The following is a 21,458-nucleotide window of genomic DNA, read 5'->3' as shown; positions in this document are numbered from 1 at the left end:
CAGGTGTCCCAGTGTTTGTCTGCAGAACACTTTGATTTACTGTTGAAACATCTTTTTTTAAGTGTCCTGTCATGACCTTTTAACCTTTAACCTGCTAACTGAGGCCTGTAGAGTCTGAGATGGAGCTCGTGGCTTTTTAGCAGTTTTTCTGAGCATTGCACAGTCTGCCCTCGGGTGATCTTGCTGAGATGAATGTCCACGCCAGTGAAGTTGAGGGATATTTCTTATTGCAGGAGGATGAATTTAGGAATGACCTTTAACCATTTCCCGATTGTCTTGTCATGTCTTTTGTTTTATTTTGTAGATTGAGTTCATTTTTGTATTTTGTCATGTTTTTTTCTTTGCGTTTTCATTTGGATATTTCCTTGTTTACTTTTGTTTGTGTCATTTACCATGTTTCCCCTCAGTCAGTCCTGCTCCTCATTACTCACCTGTCCCTCATTTGCTGCCAGCCCAGCTGCAACCACTTGTCACCACTCCTCCCTCCATCCTTTTCCACCCGGTTTGGCTTGTTTGTCCTCCCATGGTCCTTTTTGTTTGTTCAAGTGTTTCATCATCACCTCAGTAGTTTTTGTTTTTAAAGTTTCCTTTGTTTGAGTCCGCCCTTTTGGGTCCTCACACCTCTCCAACCTTGACATGATGAGCAGCTTGATTGCTTTTCTAAGGTCATTGCTGATGTCTTTCCTTGGATAAAATTTCTTACTCTTTGTTTTGATCGAGGTGCTGTTATGCCATGACCCTTTTGTAGTTTGTAGTAGTCCAAATTTGAGCCATGTTTGTTACAGACTTAAGTCAGTCACGTGGCGCTCAAATTTCCACATTGTTTCAGCAGATTCAGCAGAGTTTTGTTTACATTGAGTGCGTACCTGCATTTCGGGATGGCATGTCAATATATCTGGAAAACTACTGAAACAAAACTCTTTCAGACTGCATCATTTGACACCGTTCAGGATAACCTTTTTGATGTTTAAACAAGCTTTCATTTCCTCATTTATTCATTTATTAGTTTTGGCTTTAACTCCAGAAGTGTTGTTACAGGTGAACATGATAATGCCTTATTCTTTTAGGCTTTATAAGTTTTAGCTCTTATTTTTTGAAGTTGCCTCATCTTTTCTTTTATGTGTTTTTCAGAGTGAGAAAGATGGAGCCACTTGAGATGGTGACCCAAATTCAGACTCGTTAAACCCTCAGTCATCTTGGATTCTGGAGCATTGGTATGACCTTCTCCAACAAATATGCTTTGAGTTGAACTATTTGAAATTGGCAAGTTATTTTGTGCATTTGGATGTATTTCTCCTTTTGACTCGTTATCAGAGGAACATCAGGCATTAGGTTTTCAGCATTTTGTTTGGCCTCCATGTTTGTCTTCTTGTTTTGTCTGGAGAGCCTCCAGATTGTGGCAAATGGTGCATGAGGTGACAACTGAAGGAACTGAACTGAAGTCAAGTTTTACATCACAGATTTGCATGGCCAACCGTCCGATCTTGACCAGAAAGAAAACCGTATAAACGCTACATGCAGATATCATCATTACAGTCAACACTCCTTTCACCCTTTTTAGTTTAAAGCAGGACCAGATGTGTTCATGTCGAATGTGACGTGAACCTGATCATTTCTCGGTTGAAATATTTTGAACTCACAAACAGCGTTTGTGTGGGCTTGTATCCTTCAGTCAAATGAAGGGTTTCGCTGAGTGACTGAGCCAGAAAACAATCCTCCAGTGTTACGGAAAGGTCACTTTTTTTGCACCATATCAACACTTTGTTAAAGCTCTGTACTGTTTCATGTTTGTATACAAATATTGACTGAGGGAAAGTGTCTATAAATGTAATGTGTTATATATTACTATGAGCTGAGGACAGTTCATAGCGGCATGCACCATCAGACAGACCATCATCACACATTACCTTGCAGCCCTGTCTTCTGCTTTAAACCTGTCTCACTTCTCCATCTCCAAAACAAAGCCCTTGGAGGGGTAAAAGGCACCACAGTGACAGATTCTCTGGGAGTGACAGGTGGGGGTCCAGCTTGTGAAAAAGGAGCGGTTCTCGTTGAAAACTAATTGAAATAACCTGGCCTGCTGCACATGGAGGGCTTTTGAAGTTTTGGAAACATGTGAGCTGCGTTTCCCAACGTGCTGTTGTGCAATGCTGTGCTCGTTACTAGCTCCTGCATGCACCAGCTATTCTGCAGTGTCATAAATCAGCAACCCCATTTTTTTTTTTTTTTTTTTGAAATTACAGAAATCACATTATTCATTCTTCCCGGCATTAAAAGTGCAAATGGACAATCTGGAGCTGTTTCCAGGTAATGAAACAGACACCCTCACAAAGGACAGATAAATCCCCCCGTGTGTTAATATCTGACTCACTCGCCATCTAATCTCCAAACTGAGTGCTAATTTTCCTACTTTCATCTGTCAGTCAAGTGCTTACCAGGAAGGCAGTGGAGCAAGCTGCTGTGTCTGTTTGCAGAGTCAGATGCTGATAAATTACGTTTGGATGAAAGTAGAAGGTTTTTTTTTTCATCTCTGCGGGGGCCTGCTCTAACCTCCGAATGTTTACGCTCGCTTAACATCTCAACAACCCGGCGTAATTAGTTCAATCATATTCAAACACAAGTAGAAGCTAATGCGCTCTGTGGAAGGCTGTTGCTTTCACGTGGGACTTTTCCCATATCTCAGATCTGCCTTACATCCCTGGCTTATGAAGAAAGACTTCTAAAGTGTCTTTTGGCTGAGGTTTTTGTTTTGGATGTGCTTTTATGTTTCATGTCAGCTTTACAGGTGTGCTTTGTCCCTTACCTCCTGATATCTCGTGCTTAAGCAGCATCTTCTGATGTTAACTCCTAATTTCAAGGCGTAGGTTGGAATAGATTGTTTTTGGGATTAACATGTTTGCAGAAACAAATGTTCTGTCGTTGGTAATGTATCATTTAATACTGGGGAGAAGATTCTAGCAAAGTAAGCTAATCCTAATGTAGTTAAAACTGAAGTATTATCCTAATGCTGCAGTTAATTTTTACATTTTCCTTTTACAATTCGAACCCGAGTAATACATTTTTTATATAACAGGTTAAATTAATTTTAAACAGCTTCTTAAGAACTTGTAATGCATTATAAAACAGTCCAAAGGCATACATAAATGTCTAAACACGCCTGCTGATCAATCATAACATCACAACCTTTTCAAAGGACTGAAGTCATGAATAAGACCTGTGATGCTTCACCAGCTCTTAGTTTTGTATTTTATCAGTTCATAGTTTGGGATTTTTTTTGTTTTATTAGTATTTTAAAGCACTGTCCTCAACTTTACTGCATTTGAACAGTTTATCCTCATGATGCTTCAGGATTTAGTGACTCTGTTCCACTGGAAACTGTAGATGCTCGTGCCGTCGTACCGTCTCAACACTTTCTGATTGATGAGGTTGTATCTTATAGGATCCTGAGCCCTTCCAAGTCTTCTCCGTAGTTTTTTTTTCCTGTCATCAGTTTAATCTGTCATCAGCTTGTCTGGCTCTTTTTGAAGAGATTTGTAAACGGTTTGCACCTTGTGTTGGAGCCTCTGTATTTGCTGTGACTACATCCTGGAAAATCTTCTTCACTTGGCTGGGTGTTGTGAAAGAATACTTCTTTTTGCCATAAAAAACAATCCTCATCCATTGCTGCTAAGAACATGAGCGTGTTCTTTCCCTTTTTTTTTTGTTGGCCCCTCCATGTTCTACCATGTTTCTGGTGGTGGATGCAACATTTGGGATCACATTTGGATCATGAATCTGTTTAACCGTTAAAAGAAATAGCCCAAACTTGTCCAAGATAAGTAAACTGTTCAATATTTCAGCTGCCACCTGTATTAAAGTTAATTATTGCCCACCACAGAAAGGTTAAAGGTGGGTGATGATGGTTATCTGGGCAGATTTTAAATAAACTTTCAGAGTGTAATCATTTGATATGTACCTCTACAACTGATTAAAGTCAACTTTTATAGATTTTGAGGTAGAATTTGGAGTAGTAGTCGCTGAGAGTCATTCACAACGTGCACCTTAAGCGCTATTGCATGACACCTGTGGTTTTCAAGCTAAGACTCCTCCCTTCTGAACATAACATGATCTTAGTTTAAAACTTTAGGAAAAGTGTCAGGCAATATGTACTTTTAAGGAATGCTAGAGGTTTTAAATTAATCCAGTATTAACTTCCTAAACTGTGTTTAATCGTGACTTATTATGTAATATAAGGCTGCAGATCGGTGACTTTGAAGCTTCTTGATTAATGATCACGAGATTAGGTTTTTAAGATCTTAAACAGTGACACTCGTTTTACCAAAGCTGTGACTGTTGGCATTTAAAGCGGACCGAATCATTCTGTGCTTCACTAAATTCCATCCAAAGCTGAACCTCAGCAGCAGCTGCGGAGACTCAGAAGTGAAACTACCCTCTTGACATCAACCCTCAGTATAAGTTTATCACTCGGAGGCCAGCTGCTTTTGTTCTCTGTTTTTAGCCGTTAACATCAGAGGCTTGGCTACATCCCTCGAGGCGCTGTAATCCACCGAGCGACCAACGCCCCGTCAGGACCCGGGGTTCATTTTTCATTGGAGTTGGTTCTTTTTATAATGGAGAGCGTCACTCTCCGAGGCCACAGAAAAGGCAGATACTTCACTTTACTACACCGCAGAGGAGCGCAAAACAGACCCAACATGGCCAATCCACCCCTGCAGATGTGCCATGCCCAACACAGGAAGCCATTAAAACGCAAATCAATCACTGTGGAAACTGTGGAAAGCTTGTGAAAGGGCCCACTGCCAGGAGAAGATGTACCAAATATAAATTCATTGCAGCCTCTTGGAAACTCGTGTTTTTTGTAAACACAAGAACTCGGTGGAAGTGATTTCCTGATTTGGAGGGATTCAGATGCAAAGCGGTGGAAGGCTCTGACAAAAGAAAAGTGGGAGAAGAAAATTTTAAAAAGTTGGCGTTTGCCTTTTTGTTTGCCTGCAGGGGAAATATTTTCAAAGCTCCATTCTCATCCGTAGAAATCATTTTAGTGGCGATAATCCACAAATATTCTGCTCCGGCTTCCCAGCTGAAATAACTGCCTACTATTTTCAAAGTATATTTTTTTTATATACAGATAAACTGCTCCCATGAATAAAGATGTGCAGCTTGACATATTTTCCCATGCAAAGAAGCTGAACTCTGATGTGTTTGTTTCCCTGTGAATAAATTCTGCTCTAACAGATACGAGCTCATCTCTGCTGCGACGAGATTCATTTCTTTCTGTTCATCTTTCCTCTCAGGTTCAAAAAGACATCCTGCAACTACTGGGATTTGTTTTTATCGGCTTTGATTTGATCCTATTCTCAACCACGTGGTTTTCTGCTGTGTGGTCCTCGATTTACTTGGAAACCATAACCTTTCTGTCACATTTTAGACAATTAAAAAAAAAATCTGCATAGCATAGGCTCCACATCATGAAGCAAAATGCAGATATTCCTGCATAGATGGACAGATTTGCAGTAGATTAGAGGAAATCATTTTAATATGTATTAAGACACGTTCAGAATTGGGAAAACTTCCTTTTGACCAACTTGTCTTCTGTTTGTGGGACAAAGTTTCTTTTTATTATGAATTATGTTAATCTCTTTCCAACATTTTATAGAAATATAAATGTTCTAAATAAGAGAGGTGTTAATCTATTGTTTTATTTTTATTTAATTATTTGTAACTACTTGAAAAAACACAATCCCAAGAATGATCCGACTGTCTTTTAACACTGAACTGCGTTTTATCTGTGAAGGAGGAGGAGATAAGATTAAAGAAATAAGTGAAAAACAACCAACACTTGTCACAAGCTGCAGTGAAAGCAGAATAAAGTTTCAGAAAACCTTCACCTGATTGAAGAGTAGATGCAGCTTTTATATACGTCATGGATCTGCAGCTAAATATTAAATATATTCCACTTCAATGTTTTTCAAGTCTTTTTGATGTTTTGTTCTCTTAGAAATGTGACATTCTTTAAAAACAATGTTATCTTCTAAGTTGTGCAGCAGATCTAGATGTAAATGCCTGGGAAAAAAAATCTGAAATTCTAATCTCTTGTCTCAAATTTATCTTTTGGCGTCAAACTCAGATGCTTTTAGTCTACAACAAAAACAAAAGAACTGGTTTTGTTGTTTATGATTTTTGGAGGGACTTGAACATGCATATTATTATATTGTAATTTGCTGTATTTTTAGTTATATATGGAAACCACAACCTTTCTATAACTTCTACAACAAGGTTGTTTTCAGGCTCTTGGGGAAAATATGAAATATTGTTTTTTTTCCCCTCAATATTTGAAAGTTAGTCATTCTGACGTGTCACAGCCGGATTAAAACCTGGCATCTGTTCAAGGAGTCTCTGCATATAATCAGTCAAGATATAAGTTTATCCCCACATACCTTAAGTCTCAGTACGTAAAGCGGAGTCAGTAATTCCCTGCCTTTTAGATTTATGATAGCACCTGTCTGTTATCACAGATCAAACTGTTTCAGCCTAAACTGTTCCAGCAGGCTCGGGAATTCCCATCAAATCCAGCTCCAGAATCCCCCCAGATCATCTCCTAACTTTGTTCTCGCCATTAAAGATAAAGCTCTGCAATCCTCTGCAACCATTACGCTTAATGATCTGCTTTAACCAGCAGCGTTACGCCACAGCCAAAACCGAGAAGAAAGACGACTTCAAACGGCGCGTATTCCTTCACGCTTGGCTTTTCTTTCTCCTTATCACGCTCAGTTACACGATGCACAGATACGATAAAAGAAGAATTAAAACTGTTTCTCTGCGTACGTGGAGTTTGACTCAGGGATCGTTTTATGTGCTGCAGCAGAAAACATATACAGTTTGAATGAAACCAAATCAGCTGATACGTGTCCGGACTTGTCTGCATCATTTTTCACATTTACAAACATTTGTGTTTCAATAAGGACTATCCTAATGTTAGTTTCCTGGATTGTATAGTGTTATATATAGTCTTCACTGCTCAATCTGCCGTGCTGCTATGTTAATTGATTTAAATCCATAATTTTCAGTTCTTTATCCATATGTTCGCATCTGTTCTCCGCTCATTTTCCTATCTAGTTTGCCCACATTCTTCAGCCCAGAGGCACATTTTGTTTACCGTCTAGACGAGCTCGCTTGATGTGCGTGTGTGCCGATACCTGCTCGTCGAAGGTCCTCCTATTTTTCTCTTTGTCTCATTATGAATTCTTGCTGCCGTGATTCATTGTTTGTTTTCTTACCCAGTGGGTCTGAACACACAAGGTCAAAGATCTCATAAGTATTCACGTCTCTGTCCTCGCTCAGGTCTGTGTCGACTGAGGGGAGACGAATCCGATAACACCGTCTGAGTAATTATATTTCATGCAGGAAGAAGGGTTTCATCGCTTTTCGTTCCTTGTGATGAGATTTGCATCTGAGCTGAAGTGATTTTGATACAGAACTGTGATCAACATTCAAAATGCCTGTACTTCTATTAAGCATTAGTGGTCCAAAACTGTGAATGTGTTCAGTGCCTGGTTGGTTGTTTTGTGTCTCAGTGATGGACCGGTGACCTGCATGCACTCACTGAATCCTCACAGGAGCTGCCTGCTTGTGATAGTTTGTTGTGAGATTTTTTCCTTTAGATGGCTGCTTTTAATCATAAAATATTGACCCACTCAGGTTGTGTTCAGTCTCCATTTTATGTTGCAGCCCGACGAGCTTGCAACATTTGGTGACCTCTCACACCCTAAGAGAAAATCATGGTCTCACCTGAAAGCAAAATAAACTCCAGGCCTCCCTGCAACCCTGAACAGGACAAAGTGGGTCCAGAAAATGAATAGATGGCGTTTTAGCAGATTTATTTAATTTACAGAGGTTTTACAGAGGAGCGTCCACTGCAGCAGTGCTTAAATCTGTGTAAAAAAAACGATGTTACATAAGACAGATTGGAAATGATAACGCAGACAAACTGCACGGTTCTCTCTGAAGTCTCGTTTTGGTGCAGCTGGAAATCTGGCACCCATGTTGGCATCACCTGGATGCTGAAAGCTGTGTATGACAAAGCAGAAAACATTTAGCATTTTAGGATTTCCACATCACATGCAAGTCTGTTAGTAACCACTCGGCTAAAAAATAATCATTAAAATTATTGCCAAGTTCAGCGTTCTCTGCACTGAGACTGCCAGCTGAAGACGGTTTGTTTTACCACAAACAAGACTTGTTTAAATAACAGAAAGAAATCACATATTTTAAACTAAGCTACCTACTTTGCTCAGTTTTGCATATTACACTTTAAAGGTGGGCGTGTCCTGATGTTCAGACCCTCCGAACATCTGCCAGGGAAGATAAAGCTTCATAATGAAGGCAGGATAGTGAGCTATGGTTTTAAGAAACAAACCTTTATGGGACGTTTGGTGACAGTTAAAATTTAACACATTAATGTAAGTTTAATGGTTGGCCTTCTGCAATGTTTGACTATGAAGCAGCCATGATGCTGTGGACTTTAGGAGAGAAAATCTCCATTTATTTTAGGACAGTGTCAGGAAAAAAAAAGGTAAAACCACCAGATTAAATGTTGGTTTTAGATGTTTTAACAATCAGATATGTAAATGTTTTTATATAAACTCTTTTGTGTATATAAATCTGGTTACTGTCAGCCTATTAACATCGTAGGGTCTTTCTGCACAGTGAAGACCTGTCCTTAAAATGGAAAGATCCTGATCATACAACTGTTTTAGTCCTTTACTCTTTTTAGATAAACTATTTACTGACACACAAAGTATTTACGTTTGCTTTACCCAGACTTTAAGTGCAGCATTCTGTATTAAAACTAAAAATGTGTCCGACTTTATGTCAGAATTACGGGCAGTATGAAGTTATTTTGATTAAACCTGAAAAATAAGCTCAACTTTTCATGTTTTCCTCATGTTTTGACTGATCATCAACATCAACTTTATTTATATAGTGCTTTAACACCAGCCGCAGCTGAAACAAAGTGAAGAACATCAGTTATAAATGAAATAAAAGAAGCATAAAAATAAAGTGAGGAGGCTTAAATGCACAATAATGAATTAAACTCAACTCCAAACTCAATAAAACGATGCAGTTAAACAAGTAAAGTCAAGTCTCAGTTAGGTTGAAGGCTGATGAGTAAAAATAAGTTTTCAGACGAGTTTTAAAAATGAAAAGTGAAGGACTGATGTGTGACAGAGACTTACTACTTTTATTAGGGAACAGGTTGATGTTTAAACATTTAAACTGATAATCTCATGTTAGCCTCACAGGTGTCAAACTCTCTCCTGCATGTTTTAGATGTGTTCTTGCTTTAAAACACGTGGTTTAAATGGATGACTTGTTGCCATGCTCCTGGAGAACTTGATGATTTGGTGAGGAGGTAATTAAACTGTTTGAATCAGTGAAGTGAAGTTAAGTGAGATTTATTTATATAGCACTTTTCAGCAACAAGGTGATCCAAAGTGCTTTACAACAGAAATAAAAACAGAATCCAATACAGTAAATACAGAATGAAACACAAAAAAAGAAAAAAACACATCAATCATGTATAATCTAAATGAAATATAGGATAATCTAAATAAAATCACAAAACCAGACATACCTAAGCATGAGCTGAGACAGTCAAAATAGTAGCTAAAATAATCTAAATGAAATAGAATAGATATAGATTTACAAAAGTAAAAACGTCAATCATATATAAGCTAAATGAAATATAGGATAATCTAAGTAAAATCATGAAACTAAACATATCTAAACCTCAGCAAGACAGTCAATCAGCAGAAAAACCTAAAACTCCCAGGACAGCGGCCCTCGAGGCCTGAAAGTGAAAATGTCCACCTTCGTTTTCTTCAGTTTCACTCCGAGTTGCAGAGGATTCATCCTGCTTTGTGAGGGAAGTTTAGGAAGATCACACAAAGGGTGCAGATGCTCGTGATTAATTTAGTTTTTAATCAAGTTGGAGCTGCAGTGAGATGTGCCAAAGGGCCGAGGGAAGGATAGACTTATTTATAATGTGGAACATGAACTGGCACGTATCCATTTGTCATTGGATTCTGTGGCTTGAAGCCGAGTCCGTGGATGGTTTTCTTGTAGATTTGTGAGACCGTAGAACCGTGTTTGAGCTTTCGCTCGGCCGCAGAGTGATTAGCTGCTGGCATTAAAAATGACGTCAAGACTTCGGTCATCTCCTTTGTATTGAACCCGTGTAAACAGTGTCTCCCTATGGCCTGGCAGGGCGAGTGTGTTTCTCATCAGCAGTTTACGTTATATGCACGGCGGATTGTGGTTCTCTCGCTGCGTCCCTCGAGTGGATAAAATGAAAAGAGGAATTGATCACAGGATGTTTGTGAGGTTGTCGAGCTTGACGTGGAAAAATAGGCAGAGTGTTAAAAAACAAGCTCAGTGTACTCCAAAAAAAAAAACCTCAACTCTTGGAGTTGTTTGTGTTAAAAAAAGAGCACTTGAATTGAGGGTGACTGAGCATAGCGACTACTTTGTGTAATCCTTTGAAGACTCCATGAAAACTCACCACTTGCAGATGGAAAGAGTGCACTCGGATAGTTTGGTTCCATCAAGTGTCTGTCATACCCAGATGTGAGATGTTGTAGATTTTCATTTTACCGCGCCGTGATTCGTCATGGGACCACAACAAAGATCCACCTCAGGATGAGTCCCACAGGCTGGCACTGGGGACATTATGGTGGTAATAGCTGCTAATCTGCTGGATTTCAATTTTGACTTTGATGCGTTTGTGGAAAAAAACATCTTCAAACGTAAGACGGGCCCTGTGGTTGCTATCATTCGGCGCCATGAAAGACCAGCGATCACGTTTTGTCTGTCTCTGTGTCCGTTTGTCTGCCTGTTGACAAAATACTTCATGAACCACTGGGCAGATTTTAATGAAATTATCAAAGTAATCATTGAATGTACATCCCCAACAGCTGATTGACTTCTGAAGTCAACCTGATTTCTTTTTTAATCACATTTGCACGTAGCAATGTAACCACAAACAGCTGACAAAACCAGACTACACTGAAAACACAAATGCTGTTTCCAAAGGTATGTATTAAGTTCTGATTTGTCCACATTTTTTTGTAGAGTTTGCATGTTTTTACTGTACATGTGAGAGTTTTCTTTGAGTATTTAGATCTCCTCCCTGTCATGATGTGGGGAAAAGGAGGCGAACCCAGAGCGCAGACTCATGATGAAAAAGGAAACTAATTTATTTTAAAAGAAAAGAAAACCAAAAACAAAGACTGAACGGACATGGGCGAGAGATGAGCAGAACTAGACATCAGGGAGAGTAGACCAGTGAGGAAATGGAGGAGATGACCGGGTTTTAAAGACAGGTGAAGGTGAAGTGGGCACAGGTGAGTGATAACGAGGAGCAGGTGGAAAACAACTGAGGAGAGGTGAATAATGACAGGAAACAACAAGAACCGAACTAAGAACAGACTGACAAAGATGACTGAATAAAACAAACAAACTGAAACATGAAGACATATAAATGCAATAAACTGAATACAAAAACACAGAAAACCTAAATCCTGACACTCCCACAGATCAAAAAACATGCATGTTGGGTTAATCGATGTGATGCTGGGATGGATGTGATCTGTCCAGGGTGAACCTCGCCTCTCGCCCATCAAACACTCCAAAAAAGGCTCCAGCTCCCTGCAAATCTACACTAAACAGGTAAAGAAAGTGGACGAATGGATAGAGAAAAAAAATCAAACTCCACCTTGATTTATGCATCTATACTGTTGAACTCTACAAATATTTCATTTATCTTTTGATAATAACTGCGATATATTATTACCTCACCTCCGTTGAACAGTTTAGAGCCCCTCAGGGAGACCCACCTCACACTTTAAAGACCTCTCCAAAAAAAAAAGCATTTAATAACTGAGCAGCAACATTTCTTTTATGAGGTGGAAAACAGCTAAAGGGAGATAAAATATGAGTCTAATGTGTCCATAATAACGGTATAATTCTGCTGTAAATGAGAAACTATTGGCCAATGTTTTTATAGATTGTGTTTATGATCAATTTAATGCTTCATACCAGCTTTAAAAACATTTGAAAACAATTTATGAAGATATGATATATATATCATATATATAAGAAGTGACTGTTTTTTGTTTCATGGAAGACCTTCCTGAGAACTTCTGCCTCACCTTCAGCCAGAAAAAAAAAAGAATCTGTCACTTTTACAGGATTTTCTCAAATAGAACTGATGACTTCCACAGGGACCAGGCTGTGGTTTGGGTTCTTTTTTTTTTGGGTTGGTTTAAACCTTTGAGGCTGATGAACAAGCCGAGAGCAACGAGAACGCCCGGCGCTCGCTGACGGGCGGCTGAGGTTGTCCTCCGTGTCTCTGAAGGGGGGGAGGCTGGACAAACAAACCAACGCAAATGTCCAAACGTTTGGTCATGACATCACCCCTGTCCTGAAGGACTCCTCAAAGGATTATTTTCTTAAGAAAATAAACGGTTTCTACAGAAGGGCAATAAATTAAAACTAAAGTGTAGAGGCTTGACCAAAGCTATTTTTGTGGCACCACATCTTACTCAAACAGTTGATGTTGTTTTTCTTTTCTTTAATTTGTGCCTTTCTGTGCATTTCATCACCTTATGAGATCATCTTGTCATGATCTTGGGGTTTTCTGTTTGTTTTGGAGGTTTGTTAATGTGTTTATAGTTTATTTGTTCCTTTCTTTTTTGTTCTATTTGGTTATTTTTGGTCACTTATTTTTGTCCCTCTGTCATTTTGCCAGCAGCCCTTGTTTCAGCTCCTCTCACACCTGCCTGTAATCTGTAATCAACTCACCTGTTTTCCATTCAGTAATCACCCTCCTACTACCTGTACTCCCGGTTTCAGACCTTTTGTTGCGCCCAAGTGTTTTATTTTCTGTTTTTGCCTTTTGCTCCCTTTGTGTTTCAGTTGCTTTTTGTAAGTTTATTTATGCTGCGTCACAAGCTTTTTAAATCTATGACATTTACATTTATCTCCAATTAATTCACTTTTGGAGTCAAGCCATATCAAGATGGCCACCACAGCAAATCATAAATTGATCGTAAAAAATGGCCATAACTCTATTTTACAGATATTTAGCTATATTTTGGTGTGTTAGTAGCTGACATGAATTCACAATATATACTCCAAGTGTTAAATGTTGCACAATATTATTGTTTAAAACTTTTGCATTAGCTATTAGAGTCAGCTTTATGTCTGTTAGCAAAATATCCCATGACCCACTGGACAGATTTGAATGAGAACTCTTAAAGTAACCACTGGTTGTATGACTTTTGGAGTTAACCAAATTCAACAAAACCCACAGTTAGTTTTACAGATATTCAGCTAAAATTTGATACGATAGTAGCTGAGAGTCACATTTTCTGAGCTCTAACACAAGTTGTAAGATCCCACAGTATTGTTTGAGATGACAAAAAACATCATTTATATGGACACAACTCTGTCACTTCTTAGGATAAGTTGATTTTAAAAGAACATCTTATTAATTGATTTGTCTCTTCTTATTATAAATCATAATCAATCATAAGAAATTAGCTCTGACTCTGCTTCCTCTCTCTTTCTCCATCTGTTCAACGATCCTCTTCCTTTTTTCTCTTCTGAGGGAGATAAAGCCGAACGCTGTTACAATAAACATTCCTGGGGGTGTCACCCACCCGGTGCCTAATTAGAGACCTGGGAGGCTGAGAAAGATGGATGACTTCTGTGTGTGTCAGTGGAAGGAGGAGGAGGAGGAGGAGGAGGAGGAGGAGGGGGTCGTGGAGCTTCAGAGGCTGCTGGTTAAACGCAGGTGGCTGGGTGGAAGCGTCAGCTTTTATCTCTGCTTTGAACACAGGTAAGCTCAGGGGCCCGCACAGGTGTGTGTGGAGCAGATGAGAGCCGGGAGAAGATGGTGGCTGTTAGGGGACAAAACGGGGCCAGAGGCAGTGATTCGTCAAGGTGAGCAGAATGTGGCAGTGCTTCGCCGGGGTCACAGAGCAACACAGTGAAGGGTATTGTGTCTGAAACCACTAATGATCTGGATCATATAGACACTGATGTGGCCATGTGGGAGGAGTCACACGGACTTCAAACAACAACCAGATGCTTTGGCTGAGTAATCGCTTTGACTCACTGTGTCCCCCCGCAGGAGAAGACACAAGAGCCTCTGCGTCAACGGGTTTTGTTTTTAATTAATGTAACGAGACAAGTGATTATTTTGGCACTGGAGAAAATGATCCCGGCAGCTCACACTGAGTCAGTACTGATGGCAAAAACTGAGACGAAAATCATCATTCTTCTTGTCACGTTGCTGCCAGAAACAGTCCAAAAAAAGAGCTGAGAAATGTCTTTTATTTTAAGAGTGGAAGAAACATTTCCCCTTCTTATTAAATTTAGCCTCATAAGTATCATGTGTCGCTACTGGAACATGAATTTGAAGTTAAAGAGAAAATAATCTTTATGAGAATGGCTGTTCTTGATATTTTTTTGCACAACTGTTGATTTTTTTTTCCTCCAACATCAATGAGTTTTGTGGTTTTGAACAACCCACAGAGCAACTTATCAGATTTAAAAATAATTATGTTCTAGCTTGTGTTGATTCTTATCGCTGGCAATTCTGTTTCTTTTGTACAGCGAGTAACTGTTGTGTACATAAAACATCACAAAGCTGTGCAACACCTGTGGCATTTCTGCACAACAAGTGATCCCGATTCACAGCTAAGTGACCTTAACCAGCACCAAAACGGCTAAAACTCAGTCAGTTTTACAGATACTCAGCTGAAATATGATGTGGTTGAAAGTGGTAACATCTCGTGACATTGCACAAGATTCCACATAATGTTCTTTTCAAGTTTTAGCAAAATATGGCTTAGTTCTGTATTTTCTCATCAGAAGATGATTTTGGTTTAAAACTCAGGCATAAAAGGCAGCAGGAGACATGCAATCCATCAAGGATTTTATTTAAATGTGTTTTTATTGTCAAACACGACTTCAGCAGAAAGTCCAAAATTACCCACGTCTTTCCTCAGTTTTGATTTTGTCTGACTTTAAAACAGTCGAACTGATTTGCAGATGTTTTCACACTAGTTCATTTACTTTTTTACAAGTCACCTATTTAAAAAGACAAACAAAAACCATGCAGTGTTGACAGTGAGGTCTTTTTTTAAATGCTTTAAATACACACATGGGATGAATTACCAATGGAGTAAAATAAGATCAAAATAAGTCAGATTTAGAAACTTTTATTTCCAAGTATTTTTGCACAGGTCTGGGTCACCAAAACCTCCAATACTAGCATGTTTTAAAGCACCTTTAACAAAAAAAAACACAAAGATATGTAGGCCACAAGTATGAAAAAGTACTCTATTGTACCTAAGAAATATAAAAATATAAGTGACAAAAACATGGAATAATGAAAGTGCTGCCTCCTTTTTTATAACGAGATTATTAGCATTTATAGAGTAAAATAAATGTGTTAAACAATCCAACACTGGTCTACTAAACACCAAGAGCAAAGATCTGAAAGGAGAAATGAAAGAAACAAAAAGGAAAGAAACATGGCTGTGAAATTTAAAGCTACAATCTGTTTATTTATTTAACGAGGACATGACATCTTCTTGGCTGCTGATTTTGTGAATTCAAAGCTTCTGGGCCAGCCTTTAAGTCGGCTCCGCAGAACGTCCCGTGGTGGACGCCGAGGTGTTTTCTGACACAGTGGATCAGTCTCACCGCGACCTCTGACCTCCGGCCTCCGGCCACCGCGCTGTACGACACTGAAGGCGAGCATGGAGTGAAAAGGCAAAAAGTAAATTTGCATATAATTGTTTCACCTAAAGAAAACTTGTCAAAGGAGGAATGTGATGCGTTGAAGTGCCAAGGTTTATCTGGAAGGAAGGAAAAAAAAAAACAACAGACGAGAATTACGTTAACTCCAGCAGACCACAAGGAATGTGGCCAGGCAGCGTGTTCAGACAAGTGGAGTGTGGTCTCTCATGCTCACACACACACACACACACAGAGAAAGAGAGAGACAGAGAAACACAGAAGAAGACAAAAGAAACAGATAGGACTCCAAATTCTGATTCACTCAGTAGTTTATATTCAGTCTGCTCTGTTTCTGTGAGGATGAATCCATAAACACATTCAGTCACTGTCACAAAAAACTGAGGGCAATTTTAGCCAAAAATTAGACTTTTCTTACAGACAAATTGCTCTTTGAGACACAAAATACGAGTTATATTAATTTGATGGGTAGCAATAAATAATACAACCTGTTATGTACCAGGTACTTACTTAGCAAGTACTAGTACGAACCCAGTACTTATTGGGATGTTATGCATTTCTACTATTTGTTGAAGTAAAATCTTTCCTTTTCCCCTTCCTGTTTTTCTGATTATTACATTGTTTAGACCTAATTATGTAGAAGAAACAAAAGCGTGTCGTGTCAATCTGAAGCTGAGTCGATTTAAACTAGGTACCACCTGAAGAACATCTCCAGAATGTCACAACAAGACCTAGAGAAAATGATGCACGCGTTCATCTTTAGTCGTCTCGATTACTGCAACAGTGTCTTCACAGGTCTGCCAAAAAAATCAATCAGACAGCTACAGCAGATCCAAAATGCTGCTGCTCGTGTTCTCACTAAGATCAGAAAAGTAGAGCACATCACCCCGGTTTTAAAGTCCCTACACTGGCTCCTTAAAGCTCAAAGAATAGACTTTAAAATACTTCTGTTAGTTTATAAATCACTGAACGGTTTAGCACCACAACACATTAAAGACTTATTATCGTCGGATCAACCCTCCAGAACACTCAGGTCTTCTGGTTCTAGTCTACTTTGTATCCCCAGAACCAGAACCAAACATGGAGAAGCAGCTTTCAGTTTCTATGCACCATCAATCTGGAACAAACTGCAAAACAGCCGAAATGCTAAATTCCTTTAAATCAAGGTTGAAAACTCACCTGTTTAGAGCTTTGATTAGTAGTCAGGTGTAAAGCTGCTCTGAACAAAATATTTTATTACATATTGACCTTATGATTATCATTTTTATGATTTTTTTTTTTTGATGATTGTAATACTGATGTTTACTGATGTTTTTATGATGTAAAGCACTTTGAATGCCTTGCTGCTGAAATGTGCTATGCAAATAAATTTTTACTTTTACTTACTAGGTACAGGTTAGTTAGAATTTAAAAACTAGATTTATATCTTTAGTATGGTAAATCATGTGCTCTACGTCTGCAGAATAGATGCAGAGGCTTTAACCAATAACATAATTGCTAAAAGTTGGACAAAAGATTTACAAAAATCCCCCACAAATTTCCTAAAGTTTGTAACTCATAATCTTTTAAATCCTATTTGATGCATAGCCAGACTGCCAGAAGGCTGTCAGGCAGCGGTGAAGATCCTGACAATGTTAGACATCTCAGCTGTTATCATGTAACTACCCAGTAAACACTGCTTTGGTAAACTGTCAGGATAAGAAACGTCTTTCTTTCAGACGGTCTCAGTCGTTCAGTGCAAGTAAAGCTTTTACCAGCCAGTTTACCTCAGGGCCATGCACTTACAATTCTCAAAAGGGCACACGTCAGGCCAGATTACTTTCCCAGCGCGCCCCGTTTCAACCCCGTCGGTTTTGGCAAAATAAACGTTGTCTTTTTTTTCTCTCTCTCTCTGCAGGATTGGTGAGATCATACTCAGTCGGCTATTTTTAAGGAAAGTAGCTGCCTTTTTGTTCGGACTCTTGTTAGCAGCGTGGGATGGTGCTTGTGTGAAACACATGAGGGTGCTGTTTCACACAGAGGTCAGATTTCCTGTCTGGCAAAATGTGTGAGAAGTAATGAGATCAGCCGTGCACGCTGAGCACCTGTTTCTGTCCAGTGAAGAAAAGCCCGTCTTTATTAAAAACATGGATAAAAAGTTTATTTTGTTTGTTAGCTTTTCTCCTTCTACTAAAAGAAAACACTAAAACTGGAATCCTCGTTCCACAAAAGTGATCCAATTAGTGATGATTTTCATCAAATATGTAATTTTTGAACACGTAACCATCAACTCAGATCCAAATGAAGTCCTATCTGCACCCAGATTGGTTGATAAAATGTTTCATTTTTCTGCCACACTTTTCTTTTCCCACATTTACAGTAATTCTCTGCACGTGGTGCATCTTTTTTAGACGTGGTAGCCTAATTTCCCACAGGTTGACTCAGTTTCTCAGCTTTGCTTGAGAAACAGTTCCTGAAGCAGATGTCAGTGACTTTTAATTAAAAATCACTGGAGTATCAGTATGTATTGTGACTTTTTAATTTGTTCAGCAGCAGGAACAAAAAAAAATAATTTCTTCACAAAGAAATCCAGGGGAAGAATAATTAATCAGAATCTCTTCTCATCCATCCATCCGGTCTGAATGAAACTGAGAGGCTGCTCTGCAAGAATCAGCTGCAAATCCTTCAAATCCTTGAGCTTTTTCATGCTTTTTAAACATGTTGCTGAGCTGATTTTACTTTTCTGACCATGCATTTTATTTACAGATACAGATAAATTTGTTGGTTTCTTTACAGCTCAATAAAACGGCTTCATTTCTTATCAAAAGGAACTGTCTTATACATTTCTGCATGTCTTTAATATGTGACAGAAAACAAAAATTGTAAAGAAAATGATTATTTTATTTTACAAAAATATGATAAATAGATTTGTTGATCCCTTAAGGAGACTTAATCTTTGTGTTAGAGTCATGTTTCAAACTTAATTAGTATCACAGGTGCCCTTAAGCTTTTTAGCAGCCTTTCAGTCTGTTTAAAGCAGGGGTGTCCAATCCTGGTCCTGGAGGGCCGCTGTCCTGCAGGTTTTAGATGTTTCTCTGCTTTGACACACCTGATTTGAATGACTGAGTGATTAATGGGCTTCTGCAGAACTTGAATACTTGCTGGAGAGCAGTGAAACATCCAAAACATGCAGGATAGTAGCCCTCCAGGACCAGGATTGGACACTACCGGTTTAAAGGGGACAAACAGCCACCTGGTAGTTTTTTTGTGTTCACCACCTTGAAAATAGAGCACAAACCAAAGAACCACGTTAAAGGTAAGGGTTTAATGTTTCTCTGACCACAGCTGCCAGTTTTATAAAAAGTATAATGTTCCTGAGACTGTAGCCAACCTCCCAGGATGTGGTCGCAAACAAAACTGCAACCCCAGGTTGATCAGATGGATTGTGTGGATGGTAGGAAACCATCCAAAACCATTCAAGCTGAACTCCAAGGTCAAGGTACGCCACATTCAGATCGCTTCGTTGCATTTTGAATCGCGATGGGCTCCGCAGTGACAGAAAAACACAAAGAAGCCAATCAGGAAAGGAGTTCTCTAAAAAGCCCCGGAGTTTCTGGGAATGACAACGATAACAAAACTGGATCTTTTTGGGTCAACTCATATCTCTTTTTTTTTCAATTATTGTGGCAGCACAAAAAACCCCAGAGAGAAATGTGTGTTTCCATTGCATTCTCCTGCTCTGATCCTGTTTTTATTTCTGCAGGAACTAAAAAAGACAAAAAAGCTCAACGGTAGGTTTGATCTTCTGGGTGGGGGGACTTTGTAAATTATATTCTCTGCTAAAGTTTCAGTTTAATTGTGAGATTGGTCTTTTTATTGGATTATTACTGCAGGATTTTTTTTTCTCTTTGCACCACCCCAGCACCTCCACCCCTCCTCTCTCTCCACCCCCTACTCCTCCTCCTCCTCCTCCTCCTCCTATGTTCTCTCTGCTGTCTCCCCAGCGCTGCAGGTTCAATCCTCTCTGCCCCTGTTTCCTGTCACATGGGCTTGAAATAGGACCCGTGTTTTCTACTATCTGCTCTCGTCTGTGTGGTGTCAGACTTTCAGGAGCTGCTGTACCTGCCTTTAAAGTTCAGGCTCGTTTTTTTCACGCCGGGACTCCTGCAGAGCCAGAGCCAGACAGCCGATCCGAGCCGCAGTCCGTCTCTGCGCATCAGGCTGCGCTTCCCTTCACCTGAGAGCCACTTCAGACTCTTTCCTCTCACCATGGATTCCTCCTGGACCGTCATCTCTGCGCTCCTTCTTGCTGCCTTTATTTCCTCTGCGGCTTTCAGTCATTTTGACACCGGTAAGTCCAACTTTCCTACTTTTTGTCTGGATGAATTGCGATCAAATCTGGCGGCGTCACCAAAGTTACGCTTTTGCGCGTCGGACAAACTGTTAATGGTAGTAAATGCATCAGAAAACGCATGGATCCTAATGCGTAAAAGTGTTACTAAATCGGCATCTGACATGCAACAGCTTGCAGTGGCTGTAACTGAACCCAGTTCTTTAGTTGCCCGATATTTGCTCCGAATCTCATCAGGACATCCAGCTGTTTCCTGCATGTGGTGTGTGTTTGAAATGTTTAAAGGGTGAAGTCAAAGCACGGAGTGAGCTCATTTATAAACGGATCTGATCAACTTGCCTTTAAGTCTCCATCACAAAATGAAAACTCTGCTGATCGTGATAAATATAAATGTTATGCCTTTTCAAATTCAAGTTGGCAGCTTTTACGCACACTGCTCTCCAACATCCTGCGCACCCGCGGTTACCTGTCCAGCTGCAGCTGAACAGTCCAGTTTATTTCCGTTTCTGCTCTTTTCCAATAGAAATGTTTCTTATTCTCATATCAGAGGAGGATGCACCACATGTTGCTGGCTCAGGAGGTTGTTTCTTGGGATGGCAAAGGTGGGGCACGAGGTCCCAGCAGGGGGGCAGAGTTTATTGTCGCGGGAAAGGTTTGCTTTCAGACTAAATTTCATGCATTTAGGTTATCTGTCCATGCATATGAATTAGACAGACTCCATAAAACAACACTTAGCCAAGTGCTGTTTGTCAGCAACTAATTTCTTCCCCACACGCACACAATACTGAATTTTATTTTAACATAATTTTAAAATTTATATAATTTTCCCCCCAAACATCTGCGATCCATTTGATAAACAGTCTCAATAAAAGTGGTACACAGTGTATAATTACAGAACAGGTGGTGAACTCATTTTTACAAGGGGCCAAAGTGGAAGAAAAAAGTATTTTGTTCGAGAGCCAACTTTGGTCTGGTCAAACTTTGGTTTTTGAAAAAAGGAATAAATAAATGTGTCATGTTTGCCCGAGCCGTGGAACTTTTCATGACTGACTGAGTTGTGCTTCAGGGTTTAAAAAACATCAGTAGTTAGTCGACAATCAGGATGTCTTGAAACCATCTCTGCCACTGTGAAATTTCCTGGCCCAGTTTGAAATTCAGGAAAGGAGTGTCTGAATCCTGAACTGATGAGTTAGGATAGAGATGTTATTGACATTCAGCATTGTTAACTAGCCTACAAATATGATGGCAACTGGGGTGGAAAATTATTTTTCTCCCGCAGCATCTGCCCCTCTGCCCCCCC

At 39.5% G+C, this 21,458-nt stretch overlaps 2 protein-coding genes across 8 annotated transcripts in view; both read left to right on the top strand.

The window, feature by feature from the left end:
- Nucleotides 1-18,973, top strand: part of susd2 (sushi domain containing 2) — a 38,809-nt gene extending 19,836 nt beyond the window's left edge. Inside the window, exons 13-15 of one of the 6 annotated variants that reach the window (XR_005232968.1) lie at nucleotides 1,132-1,214; nucleotides 13,901-14,004; nucleotides 17,726-18,973. Coding sequence is in view for 4 of the 6 variants with exons in the window: in XM_025008471.2 (XP_024864239.1) it covers nucleotides 1,132-1,183 (52 nt within the window). In the remaining 2 variants the exon portion in view is untranslated. Of the gene's footprint in view, nucleotides 1-1,131; nucleotides 5,235-5,294; nucleotides 6,178-13,900; nucleotides 16,625-17,725 lie in introns of those variants that run through there. The other 5 variants (XR_003039656.2, XM_025008471.2, XM_025008470.2 and 2 more) reach the window with 5 other exon arrangements.
- An 810-nt stretch (nucleotides 18,974-19,783) lies between these two features.
- The window catches only part of kremen1 (kringle containing transmembrane protein 1), a 63,862-nt gene continuing 62,187 nt past the window's right edge, over nucleotides 19,784-21,458 (top strand). Inside the window, exon 1 of one of the 2 annotated variants that reach the window (XM_017427900.3) lies at nucleotides 19,784-20,158. In XM_017427900.3, coding sequence (XP_017283389.1) covers nucleotides 20,077-20,158 — 82 coding nt within the window. In that variant the 5' untranslated portion in view covers nucleotides 19,784-20,076. The remainder of the gene's footprint in view (nucleotides 20,159-21,458) is intronic. The other variant, XM_017427902.3, reaches the window with a different exon arrangement.

This window comes from Kryptolebias marmoratus, linkage group LG1 (assembly GCF_001649575.2).
Source record: "Kryptolebias marmoratus isolate JLee-2015 linkage group LG1, ASM164957v2, whole genome shotgun sequence".
Lineage (NCBI taxonomy): Eukaryota > Metazoa > Chordata > Actinopteri > Cyprinodontiformes > Rivulidae > Kryptolebias > Kryptolebias marmoratus.
This window is presented reverse-complemented; position numbering and strand designations above follow the sequence as displayed.